Genomic DNA, 16,547 nt, shown 5'->3' with positions numbered 1-16,547 from the left:
AGTATTTAGAAGACTGTGTGCCAAAGAAGCAAATCCATGAGTTTCCTAACCGAAAACTATGGATGAACGGGGATATCCACTGCTTGTTGAAGTCCAGGTCTGAGGCGTTCAAGTCAGGTAACCCTGACCTATACAAGAAAGCCAGGTATGATCGAAGGACATCCATCGATGGTGCCAAAAGACAGTACTGGACCAATCTAGAATCCCAGGCTAGCCACACACGGGCTTTTGCCGATTATTGCACAGTCTGCAAGACATAACAGGCCAAGATATGAAGGCATGTAAAATCGCCGGCATCAATGCACTCCTCCCCATTCTATGCCTGTTTTGAACAAGAGATCTGTGAGAGCGACTGGCCCGGATGAAGTACCCAGATGAGCACTCAGATCCTGTGCAGATCAGCTGGTGGGGGTATTCGTAGACATCTTCAACATCTCTTTACACAAATCTGAGGCGTCTATCTGCCTCAAGAACACGAACATCGTCCCAGTACCAAAGAAAAACCAAGTAGCATGCCTTAATGACTATCACTGGTGCCCTGACACCCATCATTATGATAGTCATGGCACAAATCAATTCCAGCCTGTCAGATTGCCTGGATCCACTACAGTTCACTTATTGCTGCAACAGGTTCACAGCAGGCACCATCTCCCTGACCCTACAATCATCCCTGGAACACCCAGATAACAGATACCTATGTCAGATTTCTATTTATTGACTGTAGCTCAGCCTTCAATACCATTATTCCTACAAAACTTATCTCCAAGCTCCATGGCCTAGGGCTCGGCTCCTCTCTCTCTGACTGGATCCTAGACTTCCTACCCCAGAAACCTCAATCACTAATGAGAGGCAACAACACCTCCACAATCATCCTCAACACCAATGCCCTACAAGGCTGTGTCCTCAGTCCCTTAATATACTCCTTATACACCTATGACTGTGGCCAAATTCCCCTCCAACTCTGTTTGAGATCCGACCCACTACAGTTTGTCATCAGCAAACTTGAAAACAATGACGAGATGGAGTACAGAAAAGAGATGGAAAATCTGGTGCGGTGACAATAATCTCTCCCTCAATGTTAACAAAACGAAGGAGATAATCATCAACTTCAGGAATAGTAGCAAAGGACATGGGTCTGTTTACATCAATGCGGATGAAATAGAGACGGTCGAGAGCTTCAAGTTTTTAGATGTCCTGTCCTGGTCCTTCCTTGCTGATGCTATAGTTAAGAAAACCCAACAACACCTCTACTTTCTCAGGAGACTAAGGAAATTTGGCATGTCCACTATGACTATCCCCAATCTTTACAGGTGCACCATAGACAGCATTATTTCTGGTTGTATCACAGCTTGGTGTGGCTCCTGCTCTGTCCAAGAAACTACAAAGGGTTGTGAACGAAGCCCAGTCCATCATGCAAACCAACCTCCCATCCATTGACACTGTCCACACGTCCTGCTGCCTCAGAAAGGCAGCCAACATAATCAAGGACCCCAAACAGTCTGGACATACTCTCTTCCACTTTCTTCCGTCGGAAAAAAGAGAATAAAGTCTGACGTCACGCACCAACTGACTCAAGAACAGCTTCTTCCCAGCTGCCATCAGACTTTTGAATGGACCTACCTTGTATTAAATTGATCTTTCTCTACATTCCAGCTATGATTGTAACACTACATTCTGCACTCTCTCCTTTCCTTCCCTATGAACGGTATGTTTTGACTGTATAGCACACAAAAAAAAATGCTTTTCACTTAATGCAAATACATGTGACAATATTAAATCAAATCAACAGTGGACTTGGATGGTTTGGCCAACCATGTCAAAGGTAGCTGACCAGTCAAGAAAAACAAGAAGGGAAAGTTTACCTTTGTCACATGGGATGTAATTTGTGACATTGAGAGCTATTTCAGTACGACGGCAGGACAGAAATCTGGTTAGAGGGATTCAAACTTTGAATTCTGAACTTTTGTCATCGCCATGGTAATGGTGTTGGGTAGGAACTTTGACCTAGTGATGACAAAATAACCTTCCTCATTCTTCCTGTGACAATATTCAGACTTTAAAAACCCACTCGCTTCATCACAACTCCCTATGTATTATGTTCAAACATGGTAGTTTCCTGCACTAATAGGTCTTGAAAACTTAGCTATATTTTTCCAAACTTTAATAGGCAGGGGACCGAGAAAATGATTTCGCACAGAGTGATTATATGCCAAAAAATCTTTCAATAGCTCTGGGATATGCTGTTAACTTCGTTTTCTGTGAATATTTCCATTTGTAATCAAAAGTATTTCATTTATATGGGCCGTATCACATACTATTAGTTGGATGTCTCAGAGTAATTTATGCAATAACTTATTCTTTGAAGCAACGTAACCTCTAATGGAGGCAAACATAGTAACAGGAGTGGAACATCCAACCCCACGAGCTTGATCGGCCATTCACTTGCATCAGTTCAATTTCCATGCCTTTGCTCTGTAATATTAGCAGCTTTACCCAACAAAAAAATCTATTGGTCTCAGTCTTGAAAATTTTAATTGAAGTTGATAACCATTCAGTGCCAGCATCCTCCTACAAATATATAGCAGCACTTGATCTGTTTTTGAACTGTTGATGAGGTCACCAGGAGGTCTCTCAGGCCTTTGGAGTGCCTTGTGGTCCTTAATATCCCACTGGATCTTTGAATCAACACCACATCTGAAGAATTCCATGTAGGGTGTTCAGCTCCTTCAGTGGCTTAGTGTCAATTTTTTTGTTTGGATCGATGAAGTGTCTTGGGATGTTTTACTAGTCAAGGATGCTACGTAAATAAAGCTGCTGTGAAATCCACATGCCCCTCTCATCAAGGCCTCTCTCATCACCCCAGATTGGTTCAATTAGTTCAGAATTACCAATACACACCAGGTTATTGATGTTCGCAGATGCTGCTATGGAGTTGGGTCAATGGTAACATAGTGAATTCCCAAACAGCAGCTATTCCACCATGGTAAGGCATCAAGAGGAAGCTAGATATTTCTTCAAAGACCAATTTAGAAGTGAAAAGGAGAGTCACACCCCTCAACCTCTTCTCATACCTGGACTGCCTTCATGAATTGCTGCCATAAAATGCATGGAGTGCCATAGAATATAAGTGCAGATCGCTTGACACTACTTCAGCTGGGAATGCTGGGCCAAATAGAAGGACTATTCAAACCAGGGCAGGACTTACTCAGTTAAAGGTAGGGCATTGGGGAGAGGTACAGAACAAAGAGATCTAGGGATTCATAGCTCCTTAAAAGTGGAGTCACAGGTGGACAGAGTGGTGAAGAATTCATTCAGCATGCTTGGTTTCATTGGTTAGAACATTGAAAACAGGAGTTAGGACATTTTGTTGAAGTTATACAAGACATTGGCAAAGCCACGCTTGGAATACTCTATTGTAGAAAGAATATTATTAAACTAGAAAGAGTGCAGAAAAGATTGATGAGGATGCTACTGGGACTTATGGTTTGAGTTATAAAGAGAGGCTGGATATACTGGGACTTTTCTCCTGGAGTGTAAGAGGCTTAAGAGTGATCCTATAGAGCTCTATAACATAATGAGGGGCCCAGATCAGCTAGATAGTTAATATCTTTTCCCAAAGGTAGGGGAGACTAAAACTAGAGGGCATAGGTTTAAGGTGAGAGGGGAGAAATACAAAAGTGTCCTGAGGGGCAATTTTTTCACAGAGGGTGGTGAGTGTCTGGAACGAGTTGCCAGAGGTAGTAGTAGAGGCGGGTACAATTTTGTCTTTTGAAAAGCATTTAGACAGTTACATAGGTAATGGGTATAGAGGGATATGGGCCAAATGTGGGCAATTGGGACTAGCTTCGTGGTTTTAAAAAAAGGGGGCGGCATGAACATGTTAGGCTGAAGGACCTGTTTCCACACTGTAAACCTCTATGACTTAGCCCATGCAGCATTTGCTCCTCTAAGTGTAGCATTACGTTTTGTGTTAAATGTTCTGCTTTGATGAGCTACCTTTTGTATTTTGGGTAGGATGGTGAATTGATGGCACTTTAGCATATACACATATAACTTTGTGTTTACTTGGAATCAATTTGAGATTGCCCCAGAATTCTTTCAAGTAAGGGCAGTATTGGAGCGGTACGGTGGCACAATGGTAAGCCCTGCGGCCTCACAGTGCCAGGGTCCAGGTTCGATCCCCAGCTTGGATCAATGTCTGTGTGGGGTTTGCACATTCTTTCTGTGTCTGTGTGGATTTCCTCCGGGGTGCTCAGGTTTCCTCCCACAATCCAAAGGTGTGCAGGTTAGGTAGCTTGGCTATGCTAAATTGACCCTTAGTCTCAGGGGAACTAGCTAAGGTAAATGCCTGGGGTTATGGGGAGAAAGCCTGGGTGGGATTGTGATCGGTGCAGACTCAATGGGCTGAATGGCCTCCTTTTGCACTGTAGGAATTCTCTGATTCTATGGAAAGTGGAGAGAAATTTCTTTCATCCTATTCATATGGGCTAGTTTGGAACCAGCATCAGAGATGGAAAAGCTTAGTGTGTTCCATTGTTTAAAGTAAAAATAATAAGGATTATGAATAGTATCATTAAAAAAAAGCAGAAATTGGCCATTCAGCCCATCAAACTTACTCCCCATTCAATAAATTAATGGCTGATCTCACTGTGGCCTTAATTCACTTTCCTGCCATTCTTCCTTAACTCTTGACTCCCTTTTCAATCAAAAATCTGTCTAATCCAAATATCCAGCCTTGGATATATTCATAGAATCGCTACAACGCAGAAAGAGGCCATTTAGTCCATCGAGTCTGCATCAACAATTCTTCCGCCCAGGCCTATCCCCAAAACCCCACATATTTATCCTGCTAATTCCTCTAACATAAACATTTCGGGACACTAAGGGGCAATTTAGTATGGCCAATCAAACTAACCTGCACATTTTTTGGAGTGTGGGAGGAAACCCACACAGACACTGGGAGAATGTGCAAACGCTACATAGACAATCATCCAAGCCGGGAATTGAACTTGGGTCCCTGGAGCTGTGAGCAGCAGTGCTAACCACTGTGCCACCGTGCTGGCCACAGCCTCCACCACAGCAATATTCAGTGACCAAGTCTCCACTGCTCTTAATAATTCTAAAAATTAACAGCCGTCTGAGAGAAGAAACTCTTTCTGTCCATCCAGTCTCAGATTGGTGAGGAAACCTGTGTTACGTACAAGGTTCAGGTGGAGCGGGCTTCTTTATTTATAATGTTAGCCCCTGGTGACTGGAAACATGACATTTGCCAATTTGATTCCACCTGCCCTATCATACGGCTTTGACTCCCAAGTTTCAAATGAAAGTAGATCTCTTGGTTGTCAACACCAGGCATCGATGTGGTCAAAGGCATACCTGTGCTTTGTTTCATGTAAAGGCCACTGCTGGGAGAGGACGGACAGGGTGCATGGGATCCAGACTGAGCCTTGGCCTATCTAACACCATTAGTTCAGTCAGTTAAAGCAAGGCAAAGAGACCACCATGAGACAATACAACAAGAAAGAAAGATTAGCATTTATGCAGCCCCTTTCATAAGGTCAGGACATTCTATGCAATGAAATACTTTTCAAGCATTGTCACTGCTCAAATTACAGGAAACACAGCAGCCAATTTCCCAGCTTGTGCTGAGTTAGTTCATTTCAACTGCCCCTTAAAAACTCCACCTGATTATTCTTTCAAAGTCCCTCTAAAGTTGAAAGTTCTACCTGAAAGGGAGGAGGGGAAAATCAGTCTTCAAGTGCTAAATAGGTGTGAATGTTGTAAAAGAAAGTTGGGCATTGAAAGGAAAATGGTTTGACATAGTTTGTCTTGAACTATTGATAAAGACCAATTTCACTCCCACAACACAGACTTGATGGGCCGAATGGCCTAATTCTGCTCCTGTATCTTATGGTCTATGGGTTGGGGGTGCAGTGGAGAATGAGCAGGAACATATACTAATCAAAAAAGTGTACGAGCAACCTGGCATGCGCACTTGGGTTAAAGACATCACTTTACAAGGTATATCTAAATGTAAAATTAGGAGAGAAAACTGAACTGTGGATTTGCACAGTGCCTTTGCAAATTGTGAAATTTTACTAGAAGAAAAAATGTTGGTTTTGAGTTGCATGTTTTAATCTGATCTTTCGACAGTCATTTGCTGAACTGCCTTTTCCCATTTCTGTTGTTGACGCATATATTGGCTGTAAAATTCACCACAAGCTGCTGAGAGATAGCTCTGCGGTTTTCTTTTTAATATGTTCAGGGTCACAAGCTGTGAGGACTGGAGTTTGAAAACATGTCATGGCCTGCATGCAAGGCTGTCTGAACTGCAGGGGAAAGGATGTGCATGCAGGTAACCAGTATCTGGGGTAGAGTTTTATGGTTTCTGGCTGGTGGGTTTAAAGGCTGAGGGAACCAGTGAAAAACATCCATCCTGCTTGCCCCAATCTGTCAGCATTTTCACTATGCGGTAGGAGGGGAGAAGCTTAGGGTGGTCCTCCTGCACTCACCACAATTTGAGGCCCTTAAGTGGGCAATTAAGGATCACTTCTTATCTGCTCTGAGGTTGGAGGTAGGAATTCAGGGGTGGGTAAAAGCCCAGCATGTTAGCCTGCTCACGCTTTTGACAGGAAGAATCCCTTAAGGGTTTACTTTTCACCCCTCCACCCAGCTCTGTCCCTCACCCTCCCAGGTGCTCACCCTTCACAGGCCTCACCTGCACTCTCCATTATGAGAACCCCTACACTTAGCTAGTCCTGAACTTTGGCACTTAAAATCTAGGGACTGCTTGTCCCAGTTCTGGCCACTGATGTGGGTGGCACTGCTGGGACTACACCACTGCTGACCAATCAGATTGACTGGCAGCTCCCTGAGAATGGAGTTCCGATCCAGCCAACAGCAGACTCCTGAGAGCATTAAATGGCTGCGGGGCTGCCATGGTTGACAGAAATACATTCCCTGCCAACTCTTCGGCTGGTGGGCACTTGAAACCCTTCAATCCACAAAATCTTGTCCTTTGTATTTTTCATGTTCCAGTGACCATTAAAAGATTGCATTATGGTCAATGTAGGGTTGAGTGGACAAAGAGAAGTTGTCTTTCCATGTGGCACATAGTAATTTTCTAGCTCTACATGGAAGATCATGGTTGGAGAAGGCAAAGCTTGACTGGAGTGTTGTCAAAAGATTGGTCAATGCCAAAATAGACCTATTGCACCTTCTGGATAAATACAAAGTGTATTTGAAGAATGTGCTCAATGAAAGGAGTTCAAGATAAAGCCTAATAGTCAACTAAAAGCCTCGGCAAGAGCGGTATGTAATTCATCTCAGAGTCAAAGAAGAATTAGTATGTCTTGTTAAGATTGGTGTGTTAGGGCTGATTGTAATGAGGGACTGGGCTACCTCCATTATACTTGTCATGAAACCAGATGCCTGTTTGTATTTGTGATGTTTTTAAAACATTCATAAATCTGGTGTTGTGTGTGGATGAATATCTTCCTTTAATTGAAATTTATTTGCTGGGTTATCAGATAGGCAGAAATTCAGCAAGATTGATCTTTCATGTAGTCACTGAATCACAGCCATTACTTACCATCATTACTCAGTAAAAGTCTTTTTCATTATAAAAGATTGCCTTTGGAATAATATCCGCACCAGCCCTATCGCAAAGATTGATGAATCAGATTTTAAGTATGCCTTAGGTGTACAATATTACCTGAATGATATTCTAATTATTGCACAACACTAAATCTAAAATAGCATGTTCCCTAGTTGATTCTTCCTCATATTGACCTCAAAAGTGATTTTGTATTTATTCCATTAACTGGTCATCCACACTATGGGTGCAATCTTTTGGAGGTAACGGGAGTCTTGGCTCACAATTTTTTGATTTTGATTTGATTTATTATTGTCACAGGTATACAGTGAAAAGTATTGTTTCTTGAGGGCTAGACAGACAAGGCATACTGTACACAGAGAAGGAAATGAGAGAGTGCAGAATGTAGTATTATAGTCATAGCTAGAGTGTGAAGATCAGCTTAATATAAGGCAGGTCCATTCAAAAGTCTGACGGCAGCAGGGAAGAAGCTGTTCTTGAGTCAGTTGGTATGTGATCTCAGACTTTTGTATCATTTTCCTGATGGAAGAAAGTGGAAGAGAGAATGTCCGGGGTGCATGAGGTCCTTAATTATGGACTGGGCTACATTCACAACCTTTTGTAGTTCCTGCAGTCTTGGGCAGAGCTGGTGCCATACGAAGCTGTGATACAAGCAGAAAGAATGCTTTCTATGGTGTATCTGTAAAGGTTGGTTAAAGTCATAGCTGACATGCCAAATTTCTTTAGAGTTCCTTGCCAGTTGGAGAACTGGCAAGAGCCCTATACCACCTCTTTTCAGAAAAGCCTGCCACTTAACAGTCCAATGGTGGGCCTGTTCCTAGGATGAAGGACCCTGGGGACAGAAGTCCCACCCACAGTGAGGTCTATTGAATTTCAGTGCCACTCGGAAGATCTTGTCTTCTGTTGATTTGATGTGCATCCAAGGCCTAAGATTGGCATTGATTCCTATACCACAGATGAGTGGCAAGACAGCAGTAACAGGCTGGGGTCTACACTTCCTGCTGCCTCAGAAAAACAGCCAGCATAATCAAGGACCCCACCTACCCCGGACATTCTCACTTCCATCGGGAAAAAGATACAAAAGTCTGAGATCACATACCAATCAACTCAACAGCTTCTTCCCTGTTGCCACCAGACTTTTGAATGGACCTACCTTACATTTAGCTGATCTTTCTCTTTACCCAGCTATGACTGTAACACATTCTGCGCTCTCTTCTTTTATTCTCCCCTGTGTACTCTATGAATGGTATCCTTTTTCCATGTAACATGCAAGAAACAATACATTGTCATATGTACTGTGATACAGTGAAATGATAAATCAACCTTCTTCAGTGAAACCCGTCACAGGGCAGGGCACAAGATTCCACCTGATTATTATAAATTTCATTTGGCAGTCTATTTGAAACTTAAAGTCTTCATGATTACTCTATTATGCTTGTTATATGCAATTCTAATTTCCAGACCTGAACTGCCACCTAACGTAAGGGATGCCACTGCCTCTCGGACCAAAGTACCCAGCAATGTTTACACCTCAAACCCGAGCTTAACAATTCTGAGCTGAAATCCCTCAGCTGCTTGCATTTAATGCAGATTGGATTGTTTGGGACTCTAGTGCTTTTCACAAACTCCCACATGCTGAAGTTGTAGCCCATCACATACCCAATGCTGCACTACTGTTTGGGCGGGGAGAAAGAAGAAGAAGGATAATAAAATCCTGCCATCAGTGTTTACCTGTTGTTGTTTCTTGGTCCCACCGAAATTGATCCCACGCCTTAATGAATAGAACTAATTTTTTTTTACTCTAATGCACTTATCCAATCCTTCATTGTCAGGGCTAACTCCTATCCTTTTTTCCATTTTGCCAATCTCTTCTAAAAGTAAAGTATTGTGGAATATTCAGTTCCCAACATTGGTCACTTTGCAACCACATCATCATAGTGGCTAAATCTTAAACCCATTCATTTAATAGAAACAGAGAAAATAGGTACACCATTCAACATGATCATGGCTGATCGTGCACTTTCATGATCCCACTCCTGCTTTCTCTCCATACTCCTTGATTCCATTAGCCACAAAGGCCACATCCAGTTCCTGCTTGAACATATCTAACAAACTGGCCCCAACAGCTTTCTGTGATAGAGTTCCACAAGTTCACAACTCTGAGTGAAGAAATTCTTCCTCACCTCAGTCCTGAATGGGTTACCCCTTATTCTTAAACTGTGACACCCTCCTCCCCCACCCTAGTTCTGGACTCCCCCAACATCGGGAATATTCTTCCTGCATCTAGCCTGTCCAGTCCCATCAGGATTTTATATGTAAATATGAGATCCCCTCTCATTCTTTTAAATTCGAGTGAGTGCAAGCCCAGTCGATCCAGCCTTTCTTCATATGCCATTCTGGGAATCAGTCTTCAAAGGACTCCCTCAATAGTAAGAATGTCCTTCTTCAGACTGGGAGACCAAAACTGCACACAATACTCAAGGTGTAGCCTCACCAAGGCCCTGTATACTGCAGCAAGACATCCTTATTCCAATTTGCAAATCCTCTTGCTTTGAAGGCCAGCATGCCATTAGCTTTCCTCAGCACCAGAGTTCTGTACTAGCCGAGGGAATAGTCACAGTTGTATTGCAAAGACATTTTGCAGCCGTAGGCCATGACCTCGAGCTAGTTCCGGCACTCATTGAGGTCATGGCTGATCTGCAACTTTTTGCAGATTTTGCTGCTAAATTGCCTGGCTGCAATTTTAAACTGGTGCCCTCCTGATCTTGATTCCCCTACAGAGCAAATAGATCCTTTCTGTCATATCCCTTCATTACTTTAAAGATCTCATTAGATCACTCTCTATCTACTAACTTCAAAGGAATACAACCTAGTTTGTGCCATTTATAATTTAGCTTTGATAAGAAATTGTCAAAGTAAAACGGTCTTTGGAGTTGCCAACTTTGTCATCAAAATAAAGAAGTGGATGTGTCAGAATTGAAGTAGGGCAGGTGATAGCATCATGCCTTCAGTGTTGATTTATCTCTGAATAATGGTAAAACTTAATTGAAAACAGGGACTAATTTCTGCAGATCATCATCAAATACAGGAACAATTAGAGAAATGGACTTCCAGCTTCCCAATCTGATCCTTGCCATCAGTTCACACTTCTCCTAATTGCTCGGTCTAACCCTATTCTCACTGTTGCAAGTGCCAGTGTTGGTGTGAGTGCATGCTTCTCTTTCACAGCTGTTTTGAGCAGGCATCAACCTCTCCTGTTTACAAAGAAACTTCTGCCAAATGGGCACACATCACTCTTTTCATGATGAAGACAAAGTGCCAAGTGTTTGTTTATTTGGCCTACACTTTCCCCTCTGACAGCCGCCCCTAGTAAGCACACATTCACAGCCTGGATGAGATCGGGACAACTCGGGCTCTCTAACAACACTCTAGTCAATTCCTCATGTGTATGTTGTTAGGAAAAACAAATTCTTAAAGTAAATCCCCTCTCTGGAACACAAATTACAAATTTGCCTGGAATCAGTGAATTTATCCTGCGTGAATAACCAATTCCTCAAGCAGTCTTTTACTTCAAAAAATTGAATTATCTGACTTGAATTGACCAGCAAAGTAGGAATTCTGTGTTTGGAAAACAAGATATTTAGAGCCCGAGGAGAAAACTATTATCAACAATGACAGCTACTTCACATGTCATAGAGAATGGAAGTCCCTTTGTTATTATACTGAATAGCAGACACTAAAATAAGAGGACAAGTAAGCCTGTGCAAAATCTAAGAGAATATTAGACCCTGTGCAGTGTAGGAAATCCCTTTTGGTTTGGGAATTTTGTATTCTGGCATAGATAATAAACATCAATCCTATGATGCTCATTGATGTAGAAGCAGCAAGTCTCATTGACAGCCGCACAAAGTGCATGATAATACAGTCAGGGTTCAAAGTAACTGCAGCCAGTGGGCACATTAACCTCCAAAACACCAGTAACCCACAATAAAGACAAATGGAGTTATTGTCCCTTTAAGGACAGCACAGCTGAAGAGGGTCATCTGGCTTGAGGGGCCAATTGGAACTGAGAGTGGGTAATCACCCTGGGGGGGGTGGAGCTGTCTGAAGTGTGCATCATTTCATTGGCAACAAGGATAACACAGCTAACCTGTGAGCATCTGGTTTTAACTGAAGTTTGAACAAAAAAGATATACTCACCCGAATGCCTGGCTTTGAGCAAATAGATCCATTTGAGATGTTGAGCTGGTATCAGACACTGAGGAACTCACATGGAGTGAGTGTGGATTGGCCAGTACGGTTGGAAATTTAGAAATATACAGAGAAGAAATAAAAGAAAATAATCAGAGAAAATAATCAGAAGTTAGAGCTGTGACCTTGAGTTTACAAAAAAGTGGAACTTAAGTTTGAAAAAAAGACGTAGGGTGAGATTTTCCAGCTACGTTCTCCCCCAAAACTGGAAAAACCTGCTTGAGGTCAATGGACATTTGCATGGTCTTCTGATCCCCCTGCCCGCTCCAATCCTATGGCAGGCAAGCAGGATGGAAAAATTCTCCCCAAGGAGTTGCTGCAATATTTTTTTAAAAAGTAGAGCACAGAGAGCAGTGCTTAAAGAGGGAGAAATTCCCAAAAGCCTGCAGCTAGTTCTTAAAAAGCATGGAATTAAGAGACTGAAACAGACAGTCTCCCAATCTGAGCAGAGCCTGTAGGGGCTTCTGGTAACAGTCGCTGCACTGAGGGTTTGAAGGGCAGCAGGGAAGAGAAGTCCCCGACCTGTTTTTAAAAGTAAAATAAGTAAAACGAGTTTTAAAAATGGACCATAAAAATGGCAAATCTCCAGTGAAATCAACAAAAAAAAGTCACATTAACAAGAAGGGAAAGATGCTTGAATTGCCCTGAGGAAAGAAAGGGCAGTAAGAAGTCTCACAACACAAGGTTAAAATCCAACAGGTTTATTTGGCAGCAAAAGCTACTAGCTTTCAGAGCGCTGCTCCTTCGTCAGGTGAGTGGGAATTCTGTTCACAAACAGGGCATATAAAGACACAAACTCAATTTACAAAATAATGGTTGGAATGCAAGTCTTTACAGGTAATCAAGTCTGAAAGGTACAGACAATGTGAGTGGAGAGAGCGTTAAGCACAGATTAAAGAGATGTGTATTGTCTCCAGACAGAACAGTTAGTGAAATTTTGCAAGCCCAGGCAAGTCGTGGGGATTACAGATAGTGTGACATGAACCCAAGATCCCGGTTGAGGCCGTCCTCATGTATGCGGAACTTGGCGATCAGTCTCTGCTCAGCGACTCTGTGTTGTCACGTGTTGTGAAGGCCACCTTGGAGAGTGCTTACCAAAGATCAGAGGCCAAATGCCTGTGACCACTGAAGTGTTCCCCAACAGGAAGAGAACACTGTTGCCTGGTGATTGTCAAGCGTTGTTCATTCATCCGTTGTCATAGCATCTGCATAGTCTCCCCAATGTATAATGCCTCGGGACATCCTTTCCTGTAGCGTATCAGGTAGATAACGTTGGCTGAGTTGCAAGAATATGTACTGTGTACCTGGTGGATGGTACTCTCATGTGAGATGATGGCACCATGTCGATGGTCTGGCACATCTTGCAGAGGCTGCTGTGGCAAGGTTGTGTGGTGTTATGGTCACCTTTCTCCTGAAGGTTGGGTAGTTTGCTGTGAACAATGGCCTGTTTGAGGTTGTGCGTTGTTTGAAGGCAAGATGTGAGGGTGTGGAGATGGCCTTGACGAGATGTCTGTCTTCATCAATGAAATGTTGAAGGCTCTGGAGAAGATGTCGTAGCTTCTCTGCTCCAGGGAAGTACTGGACGACGAAGGGTACTCTGTCTGCCGTGTCCCGTATTTGTCTTCTGAGGAGGAAGTCGGTGCGGTTTTGCGCTGTGGTGCGTCGGAACTGTCGATCGATGAGTCAAGTGCCATATCCTGTTCTTATGAGGGCATCTTTCAGCGCCTGGAGATGTCTATTGCAATCCTCCTCATCTGAGCAGATCCTGTGTATACGGAGGGCTTGTCCATAGGGAATAGCTTCTTTAATGTGTTTAGAGTGGAGGCTGGCGAAGTGGAGCATTGTGAGGTTATCCATGGGCTTGCGGTACAGTGAAGTGCTGAGGTGACCGTCCTTGATGGAGATGCGTGTGTCCAAGAATGCAACCGATTCCAGAGAGGAGTCCATAGTGAGTCTGATGGTGGGATGGAACTTGTTGATGCCAATATATAGTTGTTTCATGATTGCTCACCATGAGTCCAAAGGAAGAAAATGTCATTGATGTATCTCATGTATAGCATCGGTTGAAGGTCCTGTGGGGTGAAGAGGTCTTGTTCGAGCCTGTGCATGAAGATATTGGCATATTGAGATGCGAATTTGGTCCCCATGTCTGTCCCGTGTGTGGATGAAGAACTGGTTATTGAAGGTGAAGTCATTGTGGTCCAGGGTGAAGCAGATGAATTGTAAAATTGCATCTGGAAGCTGGCAATTATTGGTGTTGAGTACTGAGGCAGTTGCAGCAATGCCATTGTCGTGGGGGATGCTGATGCCAAGACATCCATTGTGACAAGGAATGCTCCTGGCTCAACTGGTCATGTGTGTTGAGTTTCTGTAGGAAGTCCATAGTTTGGCAACAAAAGCTGCGGGTTCTTTGTACAATGGGTTTCAGGATGCCTCAACGTAGCTAGAGACATTCTCGCACAGGGTCCCATTGCCTGATTTGATAAGATGGCCTGGTGTGTTTGTCTTGTTTATCTTCAGGCGGCAGTAGAGATCTGCAACCCGGGGAGTACTATGGACGACAGAGTTGGACAGACCTGGGAGAGTGGTAGAGTCAGGTTGCTTCATATCCTTCAAAAAATGTCTGGATGAGCACTTGGCACATCATAACATTCACAGCTATGGGCCAAGTGCTGGCAGATGGGATAAGGTGGGAGTTTAGGTCTTTCTCATGTGTTGGTGTGTACTCATTGGGTGGAAGGACCTCTTTTGGACTGTATGATTCAATGAAACCCAGGAAGGAGGCCAGACACAGACCCAGAAACCCTGCCTGTACCGAGAAGCAGGGCAGCAACCAGCAGAGAGAGGGTTTTTAGAATGTATTCTGAGTGATAGGATCCACAGGCATTTAGAGGCAAGAACTGATTAGGGACAGTCAACTTGTCTTTGCAAGTGGAAAACCATGTCTCGTGAAGATGATTGAGTTTTTTTGAAGGGGTATAATGAGGGCAGTGGGTTGTTTTCATTGAAGCAGAGAAGACTGACCAAGGTTATGAGAGGCATGGACAGAGTGGATAAGAGCAACTGTTCTCTTTAGTTAAAGAGTCAGTCACGAGGGGACATGGGTTCAAGGTGAGGGTCAGGAGGTTTAGGGGGGAATGGAGAAAATGGTTTTTACCCAGAAGATGGTAATGGTCTAGAATGTACTGCCTGGGACAAAAACTACCTGGTTGAGTACTTGGTGCATCTTAATATCCAGGACTATGGGCTGAGTGCTGACAGAAGGGATTAGGTTCAGCTGTTTCTAATGTGTCCGTGCAGACTTGATGGGCCGAAGGGCCTCTTCTACATTGTATGATTCTATGTAAGGACTGTTAATGCTTCAGCCATTAGCATCATTAAGGGAGATTAAGACTTGCGAGGTATTCCTTGTTTGAAGTTAGCTGGAACACTCACTGTCTCTGTGGCCATTGTTATTTTGAAACTGCTACAAGGCATCAGGTGAGCAGCTGGAGACATGTTGTTAACTCAGCAATTTCCCATTTTTAACAGCACAGAAAAGAATTTAGCTGACCTTTCTCTGCACCGTAGCTATGAATATATCCTGTATATATTCTATATTTGCTACATTCTGCACCCTTTCCTTTGCTTCTCCCCTATGCACTCTATCAATAATATGCTTTGTCTGTATAGTGCATAAAAAAAACTTTTCACTGTATCACAATACTTGACAATAATAAATGAAATCAAATTTGACTTTATAAAGTAATCTAACTGATGAATATATTTTTTCCATCGCACCTCAAAATTTGCACATTTAGCAACAGCGTCGCCAAGTAGAATGCCCCAAAGTGTGACAAGCAATAATAAAAAATAGCACCCCTGAGGGACAGATTGGTGAAATATTGGTGAGGTCAAGTTCCAAAGTGGGATTGATGGCTTTCTGAAACAGCCTTGTTTTTGGTTTGGAATATCTTGAAGTGGGACAATAAAGAGATTACTTTTACCTTTGAATGCACATGCCAGCCTGCTGTTATATATTTTTGGTAACTTAAAGAAGTATTGCTTTCCCCCAAACCCCCATGCCTCTTCTCTGACCTGCCTACACCCAACAATGCTGCCACACACTCTTCATCAGAAGTTATTGCAAAGCATTCTGGTGTGAAGTGTCTTTTTGATTATTTCCCTTCCTTCATACTGTCCCACGTCTGACCCAGCTGAAATGAACCAACTCAACAAACACTGAAAATTATTGTTCTGTGTTCTACACTGTGCACTAAGCCCCAGTGTCATTGTGCCACCTCTGCTAACAATTTCTCTCTTTTACCTGTTTGATTTAGCTTTGGGAAGCACAGAAGATTCGACAGGTAAATGTTTCTTCTTTCTGTAATTGTGAAGTATTGAACCACTTTATCAATAATGCTACCTACTACAGTTGTACTATGTGAAATATTTTAACATGTTTTGTGCTAATTCATGTTTCATCATTCTTTGTGAACCCTGTTCTGTTAAACTAATTGAGGAAGTGGTTTAGCAGTCTCTGACTTGCATTTTCTATGGGAAAGTATTGTTGACAGTAGCTTGGTTTAACTGAATATTTTAGAAACTACACTTATCCAGAGCTTGAACTCTGCTTCCATGTTAAATCGTTGGATCAATGACTGAAAAATCTAGAGAATATAGATCTCACTACAATGGATTG

At 42.9% G+C, this 16,547-nt stretch overlaps 1 protein-coding gene across 1 annotated transcript in view; it reads left to right on the top strand.

Annotated features, from left to right (window-relative positions):
- Positions 1-16,547, top strand: part of LOC145337812 (sideroflexin-5-like) — a 206,345-nt gene that overhangs the window by 34,607 nt on the left and 155,191 nt on the right. Inside the window, exon 4 of the mRNA XM_080182664.1 lies at positions 16,186-16,212. Coding sequence (XP_080038790.1) covers positions 16,186-16,212 — 27 coding nt within the window. The remainder of the gene's footprint in view (positions 1-16,185; positions 16,213-16,547) is intronic.

The sequence above is a fragment of the Carcharhinus amblyrhynchos genome, unplaced genomic scaffold, assembly GCF_965287045.1.
Source record: "Carcharhinus amblyrhynchos unplaced genomic scaffold, sCarAmb.v2.hapA scaffold_77, whole genome shotgun sequence".
Classification (NCBI taxonomy): domain Eukaryota; kingdom Metazoa; phylum Chordata; class Chondrichthyes; order Carcharhiniformes; family Carcharhinidae; genus Carcharhinus; species Carcharhinus amblyrhynchos.
The sequence above is the reverse complement of the archived record's forward strand: the minus strand, read 5'-3'. Positions and strand labels throughout refer to the sequence as shown.